The sequence below is a fragment of the Geotrypetes seraphini genome, chromosome 3 (assembly GCF_902459505.1).
Source record: "Geotrypetes seraphini chromosome 3, aGeoSer1.1, whole genome shotgun sequence".
Classification (NCBI taxonomy): domain Eukaryota; kingdom Metazoa; phylum Chordata; class Amphibia; order Gymnophiona; family Dermophiidae; genus Geotrypetes; species Geotrypetes seraphini.
Window position 1 is genome coordinate 173,175,124 of NC_047086.1, and position 27,090 is coordinate 173,202,213.

At 43.0% G+C, this 27,090-nt stretch overlaps 1 protein-coding gene across 3 annotated transcripts in view; it reads right to left on the bottom strand.

The window, feature by feature from the left end:
* The window catches only part of AHI1 (Abelson helper integration site 1), a 468,789-nt gene that overhangs the window by 226,272 nt on the left and 215,427 nt on the right, over positions 1 to 27,090 (bottom strand). For all 3 annotated transcript variants that reach the window (XM_033938898.1, XM_033938899.1, XM_033938901.1), the window contains exon 18: positions 21,900 to 22,099. In XM_033938898.1, coding sequence (XP_033794789.1) covers positions 21,900 to 22,099 — 200 coding nt within the window. The remainder of the gene's footprint in view (positions 1 to 21,899; positions 22,100 to 27,090) is intronic.

Sequence of the window (27,090 nt, forward strand, 5' to 3'; positions counted from 1 at the left end):
CTACAAAACCTTCAAAAAAGAAACAAAAAGCCTACTCTTCAAAAAAAATACATAAAACTAATATAACACAACCAACAATGCTCCGAACTCCTCCTGCATTACCAACTTCTCCTTAGCAAATTATAAAACATTCAAACTATTCCTTAAGTACTTCTTAATATCTTATCAATATGTACTTCTTAATATCTTATCAGTATGTAATTCTTAATATCATAACAATTCTTATGTAATCTGCCTTGAACCGCAAGGTAAAGACGGAATAGGAATCACTAATGTAATGTAATGTAATATTCGGATCAACTTATATTTGAGAATATACGGTATTTATCTGTTTTATTTCTTTATCTACTATCAGGTTTAAATTTTTTTATTTTTCTACTGAATTTTTGTTTTGGGCCTCTGGACCCTTTGCAGCCTTTTTTGACTTGCCATCTACTCATCTTCCCTGGACTATAGAGATGGCAGTATTTTATTCAATGTCAAAGGCTTCTAGCGGCTTCACGAGGTGCACTCTGTGCCAAAGGACCATTTCAGGTTAGACCTGTATAGTTGGTGTGTCCAGTGCCTAGGATCCTGAACACTGGGACATTTCCTGCTCACTCTGCTCTAAATTGCAGAAGAAGTCACTTAAAGCGAGGAAGCTGCAGTATGAAAAGCTTTTGGGGTCAACTTCATCTGCATTGAGAATGGCTGGAGACTCCAATACCAATGCTTTACATCCAGCAACTCCAGCATAGTCATACGTACTGACGCTATCGACCTCTTCTTCATCGATGTTGCTGGCCTCGGGGGAAGTTCATAAGAAAGCTAAGAAGCATAAACACCTTTCCACCCTCCAAGCATGCTTCGACATCCTCTCAAGCATTATCGCCATCTCAAGCTTTCCAAGCTTTGGCACACTGGTGCCAGATCTCCTTCTCTACAGTTGGTGTCTCCTCTGAGGCGTGCCTCAACATCAAGGTTCCCAATGCCTTGACACCCAACATATCAAGCACTTAATGTACCCTTGCCAACATTGGTACTGGCATCATTTCTGCAGGAACAGCTTCACATGCTTTTGCAGAAAGAACTAGCTGGGCTACTGCAGACATACACTGTGCCAATTTCTGCTTCTACACTCCCAGTCTGAGCAATGCTCAAGAGCTCCATTGAGGCATTGAGCTCACACACCTCAACATCAAGGATCTGCATTGAAGCCTGCATCATCATTGAAGGAACACAGTTCATCATCCCATTCTCAACGCTCCTCTCCACATTCATCATGCCAACGATCACCTCAGCACTCACCTCGAAGCTCATCATGTCGATCTGCTTAACGTTCTCTCCTACGTTGATGTCGTTTTGCAAGGCCTGACTTGTCTATATGTTCCTCTACTCAATATCCACAGCTATTAGCAGATGAATCTTATGGAATACCTTCAGATCCATCTCTAACACTGCCTCTTTGAAGGTCACCCCAAAGAGTCTGTCCTTTACAAAGTTTATACGAAAGATGGGACAAGCACTCCCAATAAACATGGAGCCTGAGACAAAGCCTCGAACTCTGGGCCACAAGGAGTGGTCCAAATACTGCATTAATGTTCCTCTACACAACCTCATGAAGGAGGCCTTATTTAAGAACTGGGAATCTCTACTTTCCGTCCCAGTGACTCCATGCAAGTTGGACACTATCAGATTTATACTATTTGAAACCATTTATAGCAGTGGTCTCAAACTCATGGCCTGGGGGCCATATGCGGCCTATCAGGTACTATTTTAAGGCCCTCAATATGTTTATCATAATCACAAAATAATTTAAATTGAAAATTAATACGGAAAAAACAAGTTTTTCTTTGCATTACCAAATTTAAATGAAGATGTTACATCAGTTGTTGTAAATGATACAACTTATAGCATCCAGCCGACCATAAAGATACTTGGCGTAATTTTAGATCGTATTCTTACAATGAAAAATCAGGTTGACTTGTTGGTTTAAAAGGGCTTTTATACTTTATGGAAATTAAGAACTATTAGAGCATATTTTGATGTTAATTCCTTTCGATTGCTGGTTCAATCACTTATCCTTAGTCAGTTAGACTATTGTAACATTGTTCATCTTGTTGATATCCAGAAAAACCTCCATAGACTGCGCATAATTCAGATTGCAGCAGCCATATTGATTTTCAACTTGAGGAAGTTTGACCATATTACTGATTCTTATCGTCGATTGCATTGGCTTCCAGTTGAAGCGCGGGTTAAGTTTAAGCTCGACTGCATTTGCTTTAAGGCACTAACAGGCTCAATTCCTGAGTATCTTATGGAATCTTTTATTATTAACAAGTTCTAAACATTTTAGAAAATCACATCCACTATTTTCATTCCCCTCAGTTAAGGGATGTAAATACAAGAAATTTCAGGAATGACTGCTATCTTTTCAGGAAGCCTCATGGACTAGGGATTTAACTCGTATATTTACATTTCCAATTTCATACCAACAATTTTGTCATGCCTTAAAAACGCATCTTTTTAGGGAATCTTTTGGAAATTAGAATCTGGATCCTATTCGTTTGTATTACTAATTTTTGTGAACCACATAGAACTTAATGGTATTTGTGGTATACAAGTGAGTTTTATGTTATGTTATGTTATGTTAAAACTATTGATCACAACCTTAGAATCTATGTCCCCAACAATCTTTTTCTCTTGTTTACCTGCTGTTGTGGGAGGGGGGGGGGATGATGGGGATTGGGGAGTTCTTTAAACTGGGGAAGGGTGAGAGTGGGTGTGATGCTGACTATGTATATTGTTTTGCTGAATGTATTGTGTACTCCTACTATTCTTCTAAATAAAAAATTACATATGTCTCTTTAGTTATAAATCACAATATTATTATTAAAACTTAGCCAAAAGGAAAGATTTATAAACTATAAAGAGTTTTACCTCATGCAAAATGGGCATTTCTTTAATAAGACATTAACTATTTTTTTCTGAGGCCCTCCAAGTACCTACAAATCCAAAATGTGGCCCTGCAAAGGGTTTGAGTTTGAGACCACTGATTTATAGCCTAAATGGGTAAAAGAAGGGCATTACGTTAATGATGAAGTATTTTGTGCTTAAAGCTATTACAACCATAGAGGCGTGACATAGGTAATATCCTTTGCAAAGAGGAACAAAGATTTATTTTTCAGTTTAATACTATAATACCTAATGGTCTTACCTAATGGACCTTTCTTATAAACCTTTTTTTGTTTTTACAAAATATTAATTTTTTGTATAATGTGGTGTTATCTTCTTTTATTTCAAGATCCTCGTAAAAAATTTTTGTTCTCCTTTTGGGGTAGTATATCCCTTTATTTTTCAAAAACAATTTTTTTTTCATTCTAATTATTATGCATAGTTTTATCTATTGTTGGAGGGTATAATCGTAAAGATTATTTATAAGCAACATTTCATATGCACTCAAAAAGCAATTTTTTTCTTCATGTTTATGAATTTTGTTGAGTCTCCATCTTTTTCTTTATGTTTTACAGTGATTATAATGCTTATAATCAACTCTTTCCAAGAGTTGGCACAATGATGGCAGATCTCCTTCTCTACAGTTGGTGTCTCTTCTGAAGCATGCCTCGACATCAAGGTTCCCAATGCCTTGATACCCAACACTGTACCCTTGCTTATTTTTTAATTTCATTCTTTGCACTCTACTTTCAAATACAGTGGTGCCTCACACAACGAACTTAATTCGTTCCAGGAGCAAGTTTGTTATGCAAAAAGTTCGTTATGTGAAACGCATTTTCCCATAACAATACATGTAAAAAAAAATAATTCGTTCTGTAGCATAAAATATGCTAAGATGACATAAAAAAAGATAAATTTACCTTGTTAGAGCTGTTAGCATGATATAGAGGGGATATATGTGAAGGGGAGGGGAGACAGGGGTTTTGTTGATCCTTGCTGGGTATTATAATCACCCCCCACATACTCCCCAGTACCTTTTTTAATTCCTCCCATCTTTCCCAGCCAGTGGCGTACAGGCCAGAAGCGCAGAGATCAGGAGCAATTCCTCTGCACGCCTGTGTGGGCCCATGCCGATCTCCGAATGGCTGCAGTTAGTTCTTGTGAGTCCCGCGAGAGCTGGCTGCAGTTAGTTCTTGTGAGTCCCGCGAGAGCTGACTGCAGCCATTCAGAGATCAGCGCAGGCCCAGGCGGCGGGGGGGAGGTTTAAAAATATGCGGTGGCGGCGGGGGGAGGTTTAAACATATGCGGTGGCGGCGGGGGGAGGTTTAAACATATGCGGTGGCGGCGGGGGGAGGTTTAAACATATGCGGTGGCGGGAGGTTTAAACATATGCGGTGGCGGCGGGGGGAGGTTTAAACATATGCGGTGGCGGCGGGGGGAGGTTTAAACATATGCGGTGGCGGCAGGGGGAGGTTTAAACATATGCGGTGGCGGCGGGGGGAGGTTTAAAATATGTAGCGCCAGTTAAGCGATGCAGCTCGGGCGACTTCGTTGTGTGAAACAAAGTCCGTTGTACGGATCAAGCTAAGAAGTTCGTTGTGCGCAGCGTTCGCTGTGCGAGGCGGCCGTTATGCGAGGCACCACTGTACACTTTCTTTAAATTTGTGCCAGGACTGCAAAGTGTCAGATACACGCACGAGTGTCATTCAGCAAATGTGATGCCCACGTGTAATCATGGCACATCTTTTAAAATGTGGAAAACAGCATCTGTACTGCAAAGCTGATTCAAACTACTTTGTTTTTTTGTGCATTTCGAATATATTATTTCCAAAACTTTGTTTCTAAGTTTTTTACTAAAATTTCTTTACCAGGCTATGGTTTTAATGTGCTTTTCTTATTTTTTATGTTCTGTCTCCTCTCGGCGGTTTCTTTGGCACATACGTTCCTCATATATTAGCTGAGAACATAGTTTGAGAGCAATAGTCGATACGATATTTTACACACTTTTGAGATAGCATGAATTTCCTATATGTACCTTTGGCATTCTATGGCTTCAGAGTTTCTTTTCTTTCTCTTTGCTGCTCCGACCCTTCTCGATGTTTGTCAATAGACAGCTCGCATCTTTTGGCGCACACGTTCCTCACATACTTATTGAAAAAATAGTTCTGATAGCGACAGTTGATATCATTGAGATAAATTAATATGATACATGGACATTTAGCGCTATATTTTTTTAAACATAAGTCATGTCTTCATTTAACCCCCTCCTTTACAAAGCTGCACTAGCATTTTTAGCACCGGCTACCACGGTAACAGCTCTGATGCTCAAAGAATTTCTATAAGCATCCGAGCTGTTACCGCCATGACCGGCACTAAAAACACTAATGTGGCTTTGTAAAGGAGGGGGTACCCCCTTTTCTGTATGGTTTTCTCGTATCTGACCCGTGCTCTTCAACATCTTTATAAACGATCTGGACATTGGTACGACAAGTGAGATGATTAAATTTGCGGATGATACGAAGTTATTCAGAGTAGTGAAGACACAGGGGGATTGTGATGATCTGCAACGTGACACAATCAGACTCAAGGAATGGGCATCAACATGGCAGATGAGGTTCAATGTGGATAAGTGTAAAGTGATGCATGTAGGTAACAAAAATTTCATGCATGAATACAGGATGTCCAGGGCGGTACTTGGAGAGATCTCCCAGGAAAGAGACTTGGGAGTTCTGATCGACAAGTTGATAAAGCCATCCACGCAATGCACGGCAGCAGTGAAAACGGTGAACATAATGCTAGGAATGATAAAGAAGGGGATCACGAACAGATTGGAGAAGGTTATCATGCCGCTGTACCGGGCTATAGTGCGTCCTCACCTGGAGTACTGCTTCCAGCACTGGTTGCCGTACTTGAAGGAGGACACGGTACTACTCGAAAGGGTCCAGAGAAGAGCGACTAAGATGGTTAAAGAGCTGGAGGAGTTGCCGTACAGCAAAAGATTAAAGAAACTGGGCCTCTTCTCCCTCGAATTTGTCCATCGTTTTCCCTTCCCTTCCAGGAGGAACTGTGGCATAAACCTTGGAAGGATGGGACCTCTTCAAGGAGGACTCGACAAGCAGGGATTGATGAGATAACTGTGAGTTGTCAAACCCTTTGCGATGCATAGTTTTATACCTAGAGTCCAATTTTCTTGGAACATATGGTATGGAAAAAGGTGTTTCCATGCATCAACCAAAAGTCTGGCTCAGGCATTGTCAGAAAAGTAAGGCTTGACAGCTCAGACCTGCCAGAAAATGTTGCCATCAAGCAACCCTCCCCCCACATCCAAGAGAGATACCCACTCCCTCCCGTCGCCAAGCAACAGCCCCCCCCCCAACAGCGGAAGAGATACCCACTCCCTTCCACCACCCAGCAACCCCCCGCCACATCCCCGGCAGCAGGAAAGATGACCACTCCCTCCCACAGCCCAGCATCCCCCCCGGCAGTGGAAGAGAGGCCCACTCTCTCCCACCACCAAACAACCCACCCTGATACCGGAAGAGATGCTCACTCACTCCCACCACTGCCGTGCCAACGAAACCCCCCCCCCCCCCCCCCCCCCGCATGCCTCTGCCTCCCTCTTACCTTGTTTATAAAGGTCAGCTGGAGAGATGCCTACTCCCTCTGACCAGTAGACTCACCTCTTCAAAATGGCAGGTCTTCCCCTCCCCGGTGCAAACTGGGATGCACTGGGGAGGGTCCTAAGGTTCTGATTGGCCCAGGTTGCTTAAGGCCCCCTCTATGGGGTGGAGCCTTAGGCATCTGGGCAAATTAGAGCCTTAGGCCCCTCCCTGATGCATCCCAGGTTGTATCGGGGAGGGGATGCCTGCTGGTCGGAGTGAGTAAGCTTCTCTCTGGCTGGCCTTCGTAAACAAGGTAAGCAGGGGGGTCATCAGGGGCATTGCAGCAGTGGAAGGGAGTGAGCATACCTCCTGCTGCCGGGGGGTGGGTGTCTGTGGGGGGTTGCTTGGCGGCAGGATTGGGCATCAATCCTATTGCAAGGGGAGTATCGAGGGAACTGCTGGATGGTGGAATGGAGTGGGCATCTCTCACATTGCTGGGGAGGGGTGTCAGGAGGGGGGTTGCTTGGCGGTGAGGAGTGGACATCTCTCTCACTGCCAGGGGGTGGTAGTGGGTTTGCTTTACACAGTGGTGGGAGGGAGTTGGCATCCCTGCCTGGGGGGAGTTTGGGGGGGTTGTTTCATGGCAGTGGCTGGAGGCAATGGGCATCTCTCGTGCCGATCTTCGATTTGGGGTATTTTTTTTTAAATTTCTATTTGTGTGTGTATTCTGTGCATGTGCCAATCGCCATCACTAGAGATCAACACATGCAAATTTAGCGACCCTCAGCGCCTCTCCGCAAACCTCATTTGCATGCATGTTTTTAAAGAGCGACTAGCTTTTTGAAATTGTTACAGTAGGGGTTGCGATAGCAGCCCATCTGATTTTACTGCAAACATTTGAGAATCTTCCCAAGTCATTTAAAGACAATCAAATTTCATATTATTCAGTAAATGTTCTTGTTTTCATTTTGAGTGATTAGGCGACAAGAGAATTTGATTGAAGGTGTGCACTAGATGTAATTTATTTAGATTTCATCAAAGCCTTTGACATGGTTTCACATAGGAAACTTTTGAATAAACCTGATGGGCTGAAGTTAGGGCCCATGTGGTGAACTGGATTAGAAACTGGTTGACAGACACATGGAATTTGCTTGGAGGAGGGAAAGGCGAGTAGTGGAATGCCTGAAGGATCAGTGTTAGGGCCGATTCTGTTCAATATGTTTGTGAGCGACACTGCCGAAGGGTTAGATATAAGGTTTGCCTTTTTGCGGATGATACCAAGATGTGTAACAAAGTGGGTAGCCCAGAGGGAGTACAAAACATGAAAAAGGATCTGCAGAAGTTAGAAGAATGGTCTAACATCTGGCAACTAAAATTCAATGCAAAGATTGATTGATTTATTTAAAATTATTTATAACCCGCCTATCCACAAATCTAGGTGAGAAACAAAATACACTAAAAACAAACACAAATCAGCAGTTCAAGTAGAATATAAAAATAAAAATTCAAACATTCTCAGAGCTTGAACCAAAAAAATCCTCATACAGCAAAGCCCCTGTACAGGTCATTGGTGAAGCCATATCTGGCAAAGGATATAAAAAAAACAAAGCGATCCAGAGGGATGCAACAAAAATGGTAGGGGATTTGCACCAAAGGAAGTATGAGAAGAGACTGAAGACTTGAATATGTATACTCTGGAAGAGAGGAGGGACAGGTGACCTATGATACAGACATTTATATACTTGAAAGGTATTAATATAAAACCAAATATTTTCCAGAGAAAGGAAAATGGTAAAACTAGAGGGTATAAAATGAGATTGCGAAGAGGTAGACTTAAGAGTAATGTTAGGAAATTCTTTTTCACGGGGAGGGTGGTGGATACCTGGAATGTCCTCCTGAGGGAGGTGGTGGAAAGGAAAACGGTGACAGAATTCAAAAAAGTGTGGGATAAACACAGAGGATCCCTGCCGGCAGGTCCATCACCCTCTGCACCCCTGGTACCTTCTACTCAAGACCGGCAGGAGATACATCCACTCCCTTCTGACAGCAGGCAATGGCAGGCCCACCTCATCAAAATGGCAGGCCTTCACCTCACAGTGCATCCCAGCCAGCATCATCTGGGAAGAGGGGACAGCAGTGGATTCAGGTAGACAGGAGGAGCTGTGCCTAGCGATTGCTCCTCTGAGCAAGTGACAGGAACAATTCCTTCCCCTTTTTTACCTGCGAAGCTCTGCAGGAACAGCATGCATAGAATTTGCATGCTAGTGTGCTGAGTATCACCAGTATAAGAAAATAAACCAACCTTTGTGCATCCTGCCCTGAGTCGGTTCAGGTGGCTCTTTCAAAAATAGATAATCCACCCTAGGCCCTGCAGGAATTGGACAACTTGTGCCACTACTTTCTCGCTGTCAGCTTTGGGCAGAGCTAGGATCAACCAATCATCCATGTATGGATGCAAGTGGATGCCTGCCTTCTCCATCATATGGAATCTTAGAAACTTTCTGTGAGCTGGAAATATGAGCCTCTGTCAAATCCAGCGAGGCTAGTAACTCCCAAGGTGCTACCAAGATTATGACCAGACGCACTGGCTCCATCCAGAAATGAGGCGCTTTGAATGCTGCACTGACAGACTTTAGATCCAGGACTGGTCTTCAGTTGTCTGAGTCTTTCTTGGCTACAATAAAGTATACAGTTTAGAGTATCTGCATGATTATTTGGTTAGTACGGGTTCTACAGTTGCTCGGACTTTGACCACTTTCTGGACAAACAGAGAATCCAAAAATATGTCCCACAGAGGATGAAAGAATTCAAGTGTGTAGCCCTCTTGAATGATCTCCAGTACCGAATGATCTGAGCAAATCCTAGCTCAGGCCTCCCAGTAAGCTGACAACTGTATTCCCTTCTGTGGCAGGTCAGGATTTCTTGGGGGCTGCTGCGGGTTGGGAATCTGAGGTCTGAGCTTACCTGGAGCCTTCCATTTTGAGCCAATCAGGGCCTTAAGATGCATTGGGAGAGGGAAGTTCCCGTCATTCTAAAGAGGCGGCCCTATCGGCAGTAAGGAATCAGATTCCCTCTTGCCAATTTTTCATCGGAAGGTATAGGGGTGTCGGGGGATGTGGGGGGGTATCAGGTGAGATGGATGTATGGCTCTGAGGACAGTGGCTCTCTGTGGAGGGGGCTGGGGGGAGATTGGCGAGGGAGGAAGAGAAGAATCACGTTCTCTCTGTCAGTTCAGCTGATCCTGTTAAGGGAATCCCTGATCAGGTGAGCCAGCTGGACTCTATTGGCTCAGCTGATCGGGATTCCCCTGTCGCGATCAGCTGATGGCAAGCCGTTCGGACATGCTGGACAGTACTGTTTTGGGGTTTGTTTGTTTTTTTAAAGATATTTGGGTGGTGGGAGGGAGGTCAATGACCACAGGGGGGGGGGCAAGGGGGGTGTCATGCTTTAATTCCTCCAGTGGTCATTTTGGGCACCTTTTTGACCCCTATACATGTCTGAAACAGGTCTAGCTTCATATGTCTAAGACCATTTCCTTAAAAGTTTGATTATTCCTGTAGAACGTCCAGGTCCTAAGCCTGCCCACAAAACGCCTCTAACACACCCCCTTAAGATTTAGATTTAGACACACTGGAGACAAAACAACAAGAAAGATGTCTGGAAAGTTAATTTGAGAATGCTCACTTGGACATTTTGACTAGTAAGACGTCGAAGTGCCAGTTTATACTTTCTTCTGGACAGCTATCTTTTTTGAAAATTAGCTTGTAAGAGTCTAAATAAAAACATGACTTTAAAAAATTGCAGGGTAAGAACTCTTATGTCAGATTATAGCATGTTTGTATCCAAAGAATTAAAATAGTCTTCCACTATTTGTATCAGTATTTCCACAAGGCACTACTGTCAATGCAAGGTGTGTCATTTTTGAATTAACCTATTTCACTTCCTTTAGTTATTTCTTTTTTCAGGTGCTGCTACTTGCTCTTGTTACCTTGGCACCTTTGTTTAGACATTCCCACTATTGTGACTTTCTTCAATAAAACTGTTTAATTTGTGTAGGAATAGTTCACTTGGCTGAATTCCCTTGATTACACCAACTATATGAATGCACCTGTACAAAGACTGCACACATCAAGAACACCTGTTTCCTAAAGGTTAAAGAAAAAAAATTCTAAAACAAACAGTGCCCATATTATATTAACATAAATTCTGTCCAAAGAATATTTAAAGTGATTAGATAATTTTTCACATTAAGTTCCATCTACAATCAAGCAATATAGCCTGACCTAAATGTGGGTACATAGACAGCCTGACAACAGTTTTTGATTTGAAGGTAAAGTCATTGTATTATAGGTGAATGGCTTAATTCAGAGAAATTGAAGTTACTCACCTGTAACAGGTGCTCTCTGAGGACAGGTCACATATTAACACATATACAGTAGATGACATCATTTGACGGAACTTGCACAGATGTTTCCTATTTATATATATATATCATACTTATAGTCCACTAGAACCATAGTTCTCTGCTGGTTGCAATGAAACATTATTGTACATTCTCACTTTATTCCAGGACCAGTGGGTTATTTCCGACTACCCGCCAGGGCTTTGTAGGAAGCCTCAAACTTCAGAGACTTAAACCTCTCCCCCTCTTACCTCATTACTGTCCCTGTAAGCATCAGTTTTCTTTCCTACAAGCCAGGCTGTAGGAACTTGTCTTTTCTGCTCGGGTTTTATTTTGTGTAACTTCAGTCTTTGCATTCGTGGTTTTCGCCCTTGTGCTAAGGAAGTTCCCTGTAGAGACAGCTCTGATTACGGGAGATCGCAGACTTTTGGAAAAGCCTGCTTCTGGGGGTTCCCTGCTTGTCAGTAAACCCCATGGACAACCAGCACATCAGATCAGGGATCAGGGACTGTTCCCTTGGAAGCTTGCTCACCTCAGATTCATCCGATAGTGGGTAAAGCACAGGTTGCATGTTCTGTGGAGGCACACCAGGGATCAGAGCCAGACTGTGCTCCTCCATCAGGTGTATGCGCGGCATGTCCGAGGGTGGTAGAGGTACCCAGATGGTGGGGCAATCAGAAGACTCGGAGTCAAGCTTTCCAGCTATTTGAGGCAGAGGATCCCCTGTGAGCTGTTTCAGCTCTGTCTGCAGTGTTTTCCAGTCAGGCTGACAGCCTGAATCAGTGATTTTGGGGGGGGGTCTTAAAAAGGGGGTTTTGGGTGGTTTCCCTGTATGCTCTACCCTCACCCCTAAAATCACCATTTTTGAGGGTTCTTTGTGGTCTTCCTGGACTATTTTTAGTCAAAATAGGCACCCTCGGTGGCCATCTTGGATTTTCCCCGATTTGATTTTAAAGTTATATTTTATACTTGCCAGCTTTGTTTTTGAAAGAAAACTGCATAAATAACCTCCCAGGAGAAGAATGTCATGGATTCATGCCTCATTTGCGGAGGATGCGCAGTCATGTTCCACGAGGGATGCAGCCCAAGAGGGGTGCAAGGCTTGCCCAGATTGCTGCCTTCGACCTCCAAAGAGAGTCTTCTAGTGTCTTCTGCCTCAACTCTTGTGAAAATAGCATTGGGGGGTCCCTTGGGAGTGCACAGGCAACGCTATGGCTAAATGAAAGCTCATCTTGGGAAATAAACCTCGTAAATCCTCCAAGCAGAACAAAACTGGTGTGAAGGGATTGGCTCTCTGGTGTGCATGGGTTTTCGCCAGATTTTGTTAATATGTTTTATCAGGCATACTTGGTTAAAACGCCTCTGCCTGTTTCCCTTATGCCAGCCTCCGTGCTGATCACAAGGACCCCTGTTCCTGTGGACCAAAGTCTTTTCTCTTGCTTCCCCTTGGGGGTGCACGCAGGTAAGCCGGTAGTGCCCGGGGTTGAGCAAGATACACTTTCCATACCTCTGCTTTCGTAATGGGCACGGTGGTTGCAGATCTGGCGGTTCTACAGGATCTGGATCAGTGTGGAGCTCCTGATTTGGGGGAGGATCCCACTGTGCACAGATTTTTCAAGCATGCGTTTCTTGTGGATTTGATCTCTGAATCGCTCCAAGAATTAAAGCTACATTCTGAGCAGCCTGTCACTGCAGAATGTTCCCTTATGAGTTACCAGAGGCCTCTATCTGCCTCTTTTTCTGAACATCCTGACTTTGTGGATTCTTACGGACATCAGGGAGACTCCTGAGGTCTCCAATCTTGAAATGTGCTTGTGCCTTAGCGCAGCTTTATCCCATGGCAGATGCTTTTAACGAGTGCTTTGCTTCCCAGAAGGGGGATTCCTCGGTGGCAAAAGGTCACTAAACGCACTTCTCTCCCCAGGAGGACTGGTCCTTCCCAGGAGGAGTGGTGCTGAAGGATGTTCAAATCTGTTGTGTAGATTTTGTCCTTAAGCATCTGTTTGATTTGGCAGCCGCTGGTGTTAGGGTGGCTTCAGCCTCTTCTTTTGTGGCCTGGGTATGACATTCCAAGATGAGCCATGATCCTGACACTGTGGTGCTTCGTGACTTTGATTTCATAATCTCGGGAGTGGATTATATGGCTGATGCTTTGTATGACATCTTGGAAAGTCTTTGCTAAGCTTTCTGCCTATTCCATTTCGGCTCGCAGGATGCTCTAGATCCAGCAGTGGTTTGGCGATTCATTTTCTAAAGCGACCTTGAGCTGGTTGCCCTTTAAGGGACAGCTACTGTTTGGCCAGGGTCTGGATGACCTTATGGCCAATATGCAGGATCACAAGCCCAAGTTACTGCCTATGAATAAATCCCACCCTTCCAGGGGTTCGGGGTGTCCTCATTTTTGTCCCTTTAGGTGCTCTCATCCGAACTTCTGCAGGCTAGCGGTCCTCTTCGTCTGCCAGATCACGCTTTGGCAGTTCTCGACATCAGCCATTGACGGGGAGTTGTCCGTCAGCTCCTGCAAAGAAGCAATTTTGATGTCAGGCCAGTGTCTTCCTCCCCCCACCCCACCCCCGGCACATTGGGGCTGGTTGCCAGCTTTTCTGGCGGAATGGCAGGTTATTATCTCCGATTGCTGGGTCTTGGAGGTTCTCAGATATGGCTACAAACTGGAGTTTCTCTGTCCTCTGACTGAGTATTTTCTGGATTTCCTGGTGGGCTGCCCCGAGAAGGTGGTTCAAGTGCAGGCCACAATGCACAGATTACTAGATATTGTGACCATAGAACCCATTCCAGGGTGAGACTCGGGCTCTGGGAGATACTCGATATACTTCATCATTCCAAAGAAAGGCTCCAACAATTGGAGACCGATTCTGGACCTCAAGGTAGTCAATGCAGCACTGAAAGTGCCTCACTTCAACATGGCGACACTGCACTCAGTAATAGCATGTGGCACTGAAAGTGCCTCACTTCAACATGGCGACACTGCACTCAGTGATAGCATCGGCAGTGCCGGGGGCGTTCCTAGCCTCCCTGGATCTGACAGAGGCATACTTTCACATTTTCATTTTTCTAGACCACCGGAAGTATCTAAGGTTCCACATCTTGGGGCAACATTTCCAGTTTGCAGTGACGCCTTTTGGGTTGGCGACAGCACCCAGGACCTTCAACAAATTAAAGACCGATGCCAAAACAGGAGCTATTTCCTCTTGAAAAGCTTAAAAAATTCACCGTGAAAGCCATCAATAACGCAACAAAGTTCACAGGTGGACAAGGCCGAAGCAGCCTGTTAAGAGTGCTGCTGGCCCGAAGCTGCTTAGGGAGCTAAGTAGGGCTCACGGTGGGGTTCCGATGGGAGAGAGGGAAGGATGGGGATTCAGCTGCATGGCGGGTGCGCGGGAGGGGGGAGTGCTAACCCAAGGGTCCTGCTGCATGAAGGATGGGAGGGAGGGAAGGGAAGCTGGGCAAGGGTCCTGCTGCACGAGGGATGGGAGGGAGGGGAGGAAAGATGCTGCACATGTGGGGGAGAGAAAGGAAAGAGCATGAATTGGGGTGAAGGAGAGGAAGGGAGAGATGATCATGTACATAACCCAAAAATATGACCTAGTGCCTTTTTTGGGCCTAAAATTAATATAAGACACTCTTTATTTTCAGGGAAACATGGTATTTATCATTCCCTCTTTCCAAATTGATCCACAGTGCCTCTTCCTTGCCCTGCAGATCCGGCAATTGTGTGGCTTTAATATGATCTTTAACATATAACCCTCCTCCCCCTCCTTTTCTTCCTACCCTGCCTTTCCTGAACAGATTATAGCCCGATATAACTATATCCCAGTCATGATTCTCCATTAACCACGTCTCCGTGATAACCACTATATCCAACTCATCTTTTTTCATCACAGCTTCTAGATCCAGAATCTTGTTTCTCATATATTAGACCCTCAAGCCACACATGAAAAAGGATACCAACTCGACATCGCAGCCTTCATGTCCCAACAACCCACACAACTAGAAATCCAAACATCAAACGGAAACTGGTACCGTTCCCTCTGGTCAGATCACTACACTTACTCCTTCAAAATGAACTGGACTACCAACAAAAGTACACCGACCACTCAAAAAATAACATACAACTCATGTAAATACATCGAACCCTCCCCACCCCAACATTCTGGACAAAAGCAGACACCATAATCCAAGACTACAATCCCAAAGACTTCGTCCCACAATGGAACCATCTAAGTACAACAACCCTGGATGAACTAGCCCCGAAACAACCCAAAACCAGAATCCATAGAAAATCAGACAAATGGTTTGACAACGAACTACTCCTACTCAAAGGCAATGCAGACAACTAGAAAGAAAGTGGAGAAAATGTAGCCAAGAAGACACTAAAAAAGCTTGGAGAACACTGAACCAAAAATACAAACAAAAACTGAAAGAAAAAAGAAAGACATACTACACAAAGCAAATAGGAGAAGGATCCCAAGACACAAAAAAGCTGTTCCAAATACTAAAAGAACTCATAAACACCACACCCTACTTGACAAATAACTTCACCCTCCCTCAGCCACATTCTTCAAAAACAAGATCGTAACTATCAGTGCCACGTTCAATGGAACACCTACGCACCTAGAAGAGATATCAAATTCCCCCCCCACCCCCACCTCCGAAAAAGAAGTAGTCGCAGCTGACAGAACCTGGTCTTACTTTCCACCTATACAGACTTCAACAAACTGTATAATAAATACAGCCACGCAGCCTGTGACCTTAACCATTGCCCCCATACCTACTGAAAACCTCCAGTACACTATTCCGCACTCTACTCCTACAATGGATACAAACTTTACTTACAGATGGCCTTTTTCCACAAGACCTCAAGAAATCATCATAACTCTGATCCTAAAAGAGCCCAAAGGAACAACGGACCAACCTTCTAACTACAGACCTATAGCCTCAATCCCACTTTACGTCAAGCTTATGGAAGGCCTAGTAGCTAAAACCCTGACCTTATACCTAGAAAACCACAACTTACTACACCCCACTCAGTCTGGTTTCAGATCCAACTACAGCATGGAAACCCTACTAGGAACACTCATGGACACTGCTAGACAACATCTCAGTAAGAAAATGATGATCATACAAATAGACCTATCAGCAGCCTTCAACCTGGTAGACCACAACATCCTTCTACAAATACTAGTCTCTATAGGAATCTCAGGCAAGGTACTATCATGGTTCAAAGGCTTCCTACAATCCAGAACATACAGAGTTAAGACAAACAAAGAAAAATCAGAACCATGGTCCAACCCTTGCGGAGTACCCCAAGGATCACCTTTATCTCCCACACTCTTCAACCTATATATTGCCTCCCTCAGCTTCTACCTAGACAAACATGGCCTAACCTCCTACAGCTATGCAGACGACATCACCATTCTCTTTCCCTTCGACCAACCGGAGCCCACCATGATAGGCACAATACACAAAACACTTGAAACAGTAGCAACATGGATGACAAGAGCACAAACTAAAACTTAACCCGGACAAAACAAACTTCATCCTCCTAGAAAACAGCAAAACCCCAACCTTAACAAACATAGTAATAAACTCGATCTCATACCCCATTCATCCCACGCTAAAACTCCTTGGAATACTGATTGACAGAGGCTGTACCATGCAACCACAAATCAACAAAATAATAAAAACATCATTCGCAACTATGAGAAACCTAAGACAAGTTCGAAAATTCTTCAACAGAAAACAATTCCAACTTTTGGTACAATCTCTAATCCTAGGCTTAATAGACTACTGCAACATACTATATCTCCCCCTGCCCAGCAACCATGATAAAAACAATTACAAACTAAAAAAAATACGACCACATCACAGAAGCATACCACGACTCACTCTGGCACCCAATACAAGCAAGAGTACACTACAAATTCCACTGCCTACTTTTTAAAGCTATAAATGGAGAGAGCCCAACCTACTGCAGTGTTCTCCCCAGGGCCTTTCAGCCGGGCGCTCCGCCCAGCTAATTTAGATGAGCGCCCGGCTGTAATCTCGATCTCAATCCTGCTGCTGCTGCCGCCTTCTGCTCAACATTTTTTTTAAAAAAACCTTCTCACCAGCTTGGAGATTTACCGGGCTGACTCAGCACAGCCTGAATTGCAGGAGCCTGACTTTTTTTGTTTGTTTGTTTTTAACGCCAGCAAGCGACTTGAACCCATGCTCCGGGGCTCTAACGTGCATGCTGCTTCCCTCCGAAACCGGAAGTCACGTCCCGAGGGGGGAAGAGAAGGGAAGTCGGCATGCACACGCCCCAGAGCATGGGTTCACTATAGGAGACAGGTCAGCTTACAACTTGCTCTTGCTTGCTTCGGGCTTTCCTCGCTGCCGGGTCCTGCCTACTTTCTGTTTCCGTGAAGGCAGGACCCGGCAACAAGGAAGGCCCGAAGCAAGCAAGAGCAGCGAGTTGTAAGCTTCCCTCCGTTGCTGACTTATGGAAGATAGGTCAGCGATGGAAGGAAGCTTACAACTTGCCTTAGTCCAGCCCTGCACAACATGCGGCCCAAAACGGATCTCACTGCCGATATGGCTCTCAATCCGCTCTCCTTTAAAGATAGCTCAGGAGGCAAGATTTAGCCCGAGATCAGACGAACATTAAAGGGCATCTGAGCAGATTGAGGAGAACATGTCCTGTTTTTCCTTGCCTAAAAATACCACCTTGTCTGATCAGATCCTTAAGAGTGATGCAACTATGTATGCTGGACAGTTTCCTCCAGTAAACAGAGCTTTAAAGCCTGCAGCCATACAGAACCTGATGGTCAAAGGGCTCCGAAGTGTAGTATTGCCAAGGGATCTGTCTCACAAGTTTCTGCTGCTGGCAGATGTAAACACAGCACAAGAAATAGAGACTTGTGGCATTCTGTGTGGAAAGCTGATGCATAATGAATTTACTATTACCCATGTAATAGTGCCAAAGCAGTCTGCTGGACTAGACTACAGTACAGTGATATGGGGAATATGGAAGAATTATTCAGTGTTCAAGATCAACATGATCTCCTCACAGAAGAAAGACGGAGAGAAAGAGAGAGGCAGATACTGGAGGGGGGGGGAAGAGAAGGGAAGGAGATAGAGATGTCAGACCATGGGGTGGAGTGGCAAGGAAGGAAGGAAGGAAAGGAGAAGAGAGAGAGATGCCAAAGCATAGGGGAGGGGTGGAGACAAAAAATGGAGAGGGGTTGAAGCTGAAATAAATCATGTACAAAGGAGAGAAAGGGCACAGGATACTGAAGAGACATAGAAAGAGGGAAGATACCATATGGAACAGAGAGAGGGCAGACACTGGATGGAAAAGGCAGAAAGGGTGGACAGTGGATGCAAGGGCAAAGATAGGGTGGACAGTAGATGGAAGGGGTAGAGGCTGGGTGGAAGGAGCAAAGAGAGAGGACAGATGTTGCATGGAAGGGAGCGAGGACAAATGCTGAATAGAAAGAAGAGAGTGAAGAGAAGATGACTAAAGCAGAAACGACAAAAGGTAGAAAAAATATATATTTTTTGCTTTACGTAGAATCAAGTAGTATTGTAACTGTATTGATTAAAATTTATCAATAGGAAATGGAAATAAGGCAATTTTGAGGGGGACTAAACCCCTTTCCTCAGATCAGGACAGGATACCATAACAGCTGTATACTGTACTGTCTTGAAGAAAGATTTGGCCTCTGAAAGCTAATTGAAAAATGGATTAGTCCAATAAAATGGTATTTTCATATTTCTCATTATTTGTTTTATTTCTATTTGTTAATTTGTAAAGTGGTGACTGTTATGTAGAAGTTTTTTTTCAAATTTACATCTACTGTCTTTATATTTTGCACAGTATTAGGGGACATGTGTCACTGTTTCTGTGGTGTTGCATTGTATGAAGAGTCTGGTTTCTACATATTTCTATTTTTAGTTTGTGATTATTCCATATTGGGCGAGGGTGTGTATGAAAAGGACATGGCTTTCTGTTAGCATCGACTACAGGATCAATTGACTGTGTAGGATCTGGTTTGTTTAGTTTTCCAATGCGTGTGTTGGTGTTCTAGTGCTCACTGCAGTGTTTAAGATGCTGCCTTTTCCTAGATGTACCCTTATTGTGTGACTCATGGATTATTACTAAAAATATCTTTTTTTATATAGAGGAGGGGGTTGTTAAAAAAATGATTAGCACTGGCTGTCATATATACTAGGTACACCACTGGATTTAATGACCCTATTCTAACTTTACTGTTGACGTGGGTGTTGTCCCCCCCAACACACAGACACACACATTATAAAGAATTAAATTAAAGTTGTATTATCATCAAGCAGCTTTCAAATGACATTATAAGCAAATAAAAATAAAATATTTTTAATACATTGCTAATTATTACCTGCATCTTTACCTATACAGTTTTGCCCAAGCTCTTACTTTGCACTATAGCAAAATAAAAAAGAAGCAGATAAAGATCAATCACACAGGTGCCCTTCAAGGCTCAGTAACACCTCTCCATAAATTATGTGGAAGAGGTCTGGAAGTGGGGATAGCATCTATTTCATATCCTCAGTGAGACCTCAGGAAGGAACCTAGTGATCAAAACATTAGAGGTGTTGTACAGCCATTTCTTGTATGACTGGATGAGCTATATTTATCTTTTTTTTTTTAGTTGTTTAAATTCATGCAGAAATAAATGGTTAGATTGAACCTAATGACTTCATTAACGCATTTCCCTTTTTTAAACCTCTATACCATTTGAAAGAGGGTGAATATCTAATTATTCACTTCTAGAATTGGATACTTCTTAGATTTAGTAAAAATATTCTGTCACAAGTGTCAAACCTTAAAAAAGGAAGTCATATCGAGCATTAGAAAATAATAATAATTAACTAATAAAAATATTATACATTTAATTTTCTCCACTACCAAATTTCCCCGCCCCGCCCCACCCGGCTACTTTTTCATGCCACCCGGCTGGAAAAAATTTCTGGGGAGAACACTGTACTGGAACAACCGACTAACTCAATCTACCTCAACCAGACACAGGAGAACCCACACACTATTCACACACCCACCTACCAAAAATGTCATATGAAGAAAAATGTACAACAACCTACTAGCCACCAGAGCAACAAAGCTAGACAGACAACTCACAAATCTGCTATCCTTGACCAGACTACAAAACCTTCAAAAAAGAAACAAAAACCCTACTCTTCAAAAAATACATTAAACCTCTATAACAGAACCAGACCTGCCCCAAGCTTCACCCAAAACACTATCTACATAGCAAATCAAAAATATTTAAATCACTCATTAGGCATTTATTAGTATCTTGACAATTCTCATGTAATGCACCGAATATATTTCATAGCATCATAACAATTTTTATGTAATCCGCCTTGAACCGTAAGGTAATAGTGGAATAGAAATCACTAATGTAATGTAATGCAATTAGTTTATACTGCTTTCCAGACATTGCCCCTTCATATTGTAATTTCTGCTCATTTCGCAATGCCTACAATATCTCTGCTTTCTGGGCACAGTTGAGCACTCAAAAAATAACCACTCTCGGTTGTTTGATTGGTCTCGCCTTTGTCTCAACCTATGCACCCTCTCAATCCTCAGTGGTCCTGTTGTGTCTTTCAGCTGGAGGATAGTGGAAATCCATATTTCTAGAAAGCTATGCAGATCTGTATCCAGCACAGTCTCAGGGAGGTCAATCAGTCTCAAATTGTTATGTCTTGACCTATTTTCTAGGTCTTCAAGTTTGGCCTCTAGGTCAGTCAACTGGGGATTAACTGGGGACTGTCAGATGGCATCCTTGTTTACAGACCCACTGTGAGCACTGCTTATCACTGGTCCATTGTATCCAATTTATCTAGTATTTGCTGCACCTGTCTCCAATCATTGTTTCCAGGGTGGCTTGGATTTCTACCGTCACTTCTGCAACCCATGCCAAATTGGAAATTAAGAGAAAGGTAGGAGTTGATTGCTCCACCATCTTTGTTTCCGTCAAGTTTCCACCTCTCTCGTTGTTTCCTTCCTAGAGCATCAATCTGCTGCAGGGCTGAGTGTTAGGAGGTATTTCACCACTTTTAGTATCTTTCAGGTTGGTAAGAAATGTTTATTATTTGCTGTTCTGTGGGGAGAGGTGTCGAGCTGGAGAGTCATGCTACCTCACAGCTCCATGGTTCCACCAGAAGTCGCAAAATTTGTAGTTAATGTGCTGCAATCCTGAAAGCTAACACAGAGGCTGAATAAATTTTCCTGCCAACCACATTTGGAATCCTTCTCAGGTGGAAAAAGTGGGTATAACATGATAGCAAGGCAGCTGTGACTTTTCATGACCAAAACTGGTTGGAGATTCCTGATGTACTCTGGATGTGAAGGAGAAATGGCTACCTGATTTGTCATAAGCTTTAATAATCAAACTAATGAGAGTACATCTGGGCAGGTGGCGAGTGGAGTAATGCTACCAAGTGTGTCTGTATTATTCTGAAACATGGAGAATAGATATGGAATCAAGCAGTAGTAGCAACTATCTCATCTACCTCTCCTCCTTTATGTATCTGTCCTAAGTGAAACCAGCAAAGGAAAATCACTGGTTATAACAACCCTAGCTACAGTAATAAGCATCAGACACCAAGAATGCAAATAAATAGAATAAAATAAAAAAGACAGACAATCCTGTAAAATTCTCTTCAAAAAGATTTTTAGGGAGAGCTTTGTTTTCAAATCTGTTTGGCAGAGCAGAAAAACACAAATGCTGAGACTGATAGGACAGCTGCCTGATAAGAATGTTATACCAGTTCTGAGCTTTGAGAGGACTGTTCTATCCAAGAATCAAATGGCATCATCAATCTGTGCGGTTCATTTGACCCTGCTTACTGACAAAAAAGTTCTCAATTTTAACATGGTGTACAAAAGCAGTTTGACATACCATAACAGAATCCAGTTTTTGTTTTACTTTCTGCATCCTCATAGATATCCTTACTGCATTGGCAAATTGATCTGCTGAAGATAGAGATGAATCGTATTGTACAGAATTATCAAAACTGTTATGAACTTCTGGTCTTCTGGGCACAGACAACGCTAATGACCCATTGAAATTCTTTACAGTTTCTGCCTCCAACTGAGCAACTGCAAAAGCAATGAAAATGTCTTGCGTTTAAAATTTTACTTTTTTCTCCATATTAACTGTGTGATACTACTTGATTCAGTCCCCCCATAAAACTTTGCCTCAAGTAAATTAGAAAAATGTCTAACAGATAATAACAATAACTCAAAATACATACAGTATAATAAAAGATAAACAGTTTAACAATTTTTTAAGACATTCAATACAATTATATATTACAAATTTATAGTTTTGAAAACTCAGAAATCTATTAACTCATGTTTGGATTAACGGCTTTGAAGAAACAAAGTTTGGATTTTTGTACATGGAGGCTCATCTCACTGACAAAATATAAACTCTTCTACCTAAAGAATTATTTCTGATACAGGATGGGGGGCATCTACTCTGCTCAATTTAAAATCTATAGCCTTCATGGCATATATTTTTTAACAGTGGTTATCTTCTCCTAGTTATCCAGAAAGCCTAGGTCCTACTAGTGGAAGGCAAGCAGCCATCCATCCATCCATCAAAAAGCAGTATTGCTTCAAAAGATCTCACCTCACCTGATGTGCCAGGAAAGCTAAAAAGATCCATTCTAGATCTGTTCTCTCTCTTCATGTTCAATATTAGATTGAAGAAGTCAAACTCAGTAATGGCTCACATCAGCAATATAGCAGGTAGCATTTGCTATGTTACTATATTAACCCATACCTACCTTCCGCAGGCTCAGTCAACCCTACTAAATAAATAACAGATTTCAGTTTCTTTCAAAAACTATATACGGTAGTTCAATTCAGCTCACAAATCTGTTAGTAGTACTTTTCTCAACTTAGGACCTTATACATAAAAATCACACAACTAGTAATGACCAAACATATTGTTGACACCATAGGTAATGTAAATAACCTCAACTGGGTTGAGTGTAACTCCCCAAAGCAAATATTTACATATCCTGGGAAATTTTATGAACTATCTTAAATGTTACACATACCCCCTCTTCTACAAAGCTGCGCGGTAACGACCCTGAAGCCCATAGAGATTTAAAGGGCTTCGGGGCTGTTGCCGTGCGGCAGCAGCTAGCGCAGCTTTGTAGAAGAGAGGGATACATGTAAATTAAACTCTCTTCTCAGCTGGAAGCCAATGTAATGCCTTTCCATTTTTATGCCTGTTAATGACAGCAATAAGATCATCATCTTACTTCAATGACTTCTTGCAAACAGTATCTAAGTTTGGAATGTGGGAATAAGTTCAATAAGAATTCAGAAGACTAAGAGAAGCATATAGATTCTAAGGCAATGTGGGGCCTTAATGCCTGTTCTTGTAAAAAAGGTTCTGATAATATATTGCTATTTATAGCCTATGTCATTTATTTATTTATTCAATTTTCTTCTTTTTTTAAATTTATCCATTTATTCTTATACATCATATGTTATGAATAAAAATATAGACTTTGCCACATTTTAACAACAAAGGAAATATAGAATTAGGTCTACATACCTCAAAACTTGAAATTGCTCAGTCTTATATAGTCCACATATGGTGGGGGAGACAATTCACATTTAGAGAAAATAATGGAAAAGAAATTATTTTGATTTCCAAATTAAATTCGTAGTGTTACATCTTCTAAGTTACATAGACCTATTTAACTGGAGTCCATTGGAATTGCCTCAGACTGAGGCACTAGGCAATAATGCTCCCTTTCCTTCGAGAAAAAACTGCAACTGGGAGGGTTCAAAACAAATTTAGGAATTTTGATCCAGTTGGATCATACACTTGCATGGATATCTTAACTGGAATTTTACTCCCAGGGCAAGCACATGTTTTCTTAATTCAAGGAACCTCTTTCTCCTGGTCTGAGATGTTTTCGAGATGTCTGGAAACATAATAATCTTACTTTCTAATAAGGTCACTTCTTTAAGCCTAAAAAATAGCCTTAGAAGTGCCTCCTTGTCCTGCTGGAAAACGAATGTCACCACAAGAGTCGAACGGCATACGACCTCCACCTCCAAGGTTTCCAGAATATTAGTTATATTCAAAGGACTTGAGGATTCAGACAAGGCCAATGAAGGAGGGGTCTGCTTTTTTGAAGTTGGCAAGAAATATATTTTATGAAGAGGAGGAAGTCTATTCTCAGGGTACTTAAATACTTCCTTCAAAAATTTATAAAATAGATCTTTTGCAGACATTTTCAGTGTTTTAGGAAAGTTCAAAATCCTAAGATTCAACATCCTAGTGAAATTTTCAAAGTTCTCTACTTTCCTAACAAATGATAGTCTGTCTTGAATTATGGAAGATTGAGAGAATTGTAACCCTTGGAGCAACTGATCCAAATGGTCAACTTTATCTCCATGAGCTTTAGCTTCCTCTTCTACTTTATCCAATCTTTGAGCCAAGGTATTAACCTGGGGAAGGGCTCCAGCACACAGTTTATGTAGGGAGTCTAATGCCATCCAAACAGACTCCAGAGTAAACTCAGCAGGTCTTACCAATGGAGGGACGGTAGAAATCTGTCCCTCACTTGCAGACATCTCCAGCACCCTCACTGAAGTCAATGTTCCAGCCGATTCGGGTGGAGGGATCAGCAAGCCCACAAGCTCCGTAGGCAATGCTGTGTTCAATCCCTGCAGAGCTCCCAAAATCTCCCAATCTCGCGGTTGTAGAGGAGGGGCAGGTTCAGCGGGGCTGAGCAACGCTTCGCTCCCAAACACCAAATGCTCTCTCTGATTCGGTGGTGCTGGTTCGCCCCTAGGTGATGATGTAAAGAAGCCCATAATAACCTCCTGCTGCATCAAAGTAGGTTCATTCTGCCGGGCTAAGTTAGTGACTCTTCCTCTTCTTTTTGCCATCCTTAATTCAGGTCTACCCCCCAAAAAGCAAGTAGGAAATATTTCTGGCAGCAGGAGAGAATTGCTCAGCCTCCTCACTACACGGCCATCTTTGAGATCAGGATGAAAATCTGGACCAACTAGAAGTGAGCAAGGTGGATTCGCCGGGTCCAGACGGCATTCACCCAAGGGTACTAAAGGAACTAAGGAACGAAATAGCTGAGCCACTTCGACAAATATGCAACCTATCCTTAAAAACTGGAGAGATTCCGGAAGACTGGAATATAGCAAATGTCACGCCCATCTTCAAGAAAGGCTCAAGGGGAGACCCAGGAAACTACAGGCCGGTGAGCTTGACCTCGGTCCCGGGAAAGATGATGGAAGAGCTGATTAAAGACAGCATCTGGGAACACATCGAAAACACTGGGCAGCTAAAGCCAAGCCAGCATGGCTTCTGCAAGGGCAGGTCATGCCTCACAAACTTATTATACTTCTTTGAGGGGGTAAACAGCCAGGTGGATAAAGGGGAATCTATAGACATCATTTACCTTGACTTCCAAAAGGCCTTCGACAAGGTACCACACGAAAGACTGCTAAGGAAGCTTTGGAACCATGGGGTGCAAGGGGAGGTCCACCGATGGATCAAAAACTGGCTGGCGGACAGGAAACAGAGGGTTGGAGAAAAGGGCCATTACTCAGACTGGCAATGGGTCACGAGCGGAGTTCTGCAGGGGTCGGTGCTGGGACCACTCCTGTTCAATATATTTATTAACGACCTGGAGGCAGGAACAAAATGTGAGGTTATTAAATTTGCGGATGACACCAAACTATACAGCAGGGTTGAAAACACGGAGGACTGCAAAGATCTCCAAAAAGATCTGACAGCGCTGGAAGAGTGGGCCAAAAAGTGGCAAATGAGCTTCAACATAGGGAAATGCAAGGTCATGCATGTAGGGAAAAAGAACCCGATGTTCACTTACAAAATGGGGGGATCACCGCTAGGGGTGAGTAACCTTGAAAGAGACCTGGGAGTGATGGTAGACACATCATTGAAGGCATCGGCGCAGTGCGCCACAGCCTCAAGGAAGGCAAACAAAATGTTGGGCATCATTAAGAAGGGTATCACGTCCAGGACGAAGGAAGTCATCCTGCCACTGTACTGTGCAATGGTGCGCCCGCACCTGGAGTACTGTGTCCAGTACTGGTCGCCGTACCTCAAGAAGGACATGACGGTACTTGAGAGAGTCCAGAGAAGAGCAACTAAGCTAATAAAGGGTATGGAGGACCTCTCATATACTGACAGACTGAAGAAGCTGGGGCTTTTCTCCCTGGAAAAGCAGAGACTTCGAGGGGACATGATAGAAACCTTCAAGATCATGAAGGGCATAGAAAGAGTAGACAGGGACAGATTTTTTAAATTATGGGGAACCACAAGTAAAAGGGGGCACTCGGAGAAATTGAAAGGGGAAGGTTTAGATCAAATGCCAGGAAGTTCTTTTTCACCCAGAGGGTGGTGGATACATGGAACTCGCTACCGGAGGATGTGATAAGCAGGAGCACGCTACAGGGCTTCAAAGAAGGTTTGGATAGGTATCTGGAGGACAAAGGGATTGAGGGGTACAGATAGGAGTAGAGGTAGGTTATAGGGATAGGATTAGAGGATTAGAGGCAGTTACAAAATTAGTCAAGGACACTGTTCAGGCAATTAGGCCTGATGGGCCGCCGCGGGTGCGGACCACTGGGCAAGATGGACCTCTGGTCTGCCTCAGCGGAGGCAACTTCTTATGTTCTTATGTTGTCTCCTCTTATTCAATTTTCTATACCATTCTCCCAGGGGAGCTCAGAACGGTTTACATGAATTTATTCAGATACTAAAGTATTTTCCCCATCTCTTTCATTTGAAAGGAAACTCTGGAATGAGAGGGCATAGGATGAAGTTAAGAGGTAATTGGCTCAGGAGTAATCTAAGGAAATACTTTTTTACAGAAAGGGTGGAACAGTCTCTTAGAAGAGGTGGTGGAGATTGAGACTGTAGCTGAATTCAAGAAAGCGTGAAATAGGCACGTGGGATCTCTTAGAGAGAGGAAGAGATAATGGTTACTGCAGATGGGCAGACTAGATGGGCCATTTGGCCTTTATCTGACATCATGTTTCTATGTTTCTAAATAAATTGGACTTTGGCAAGTCAA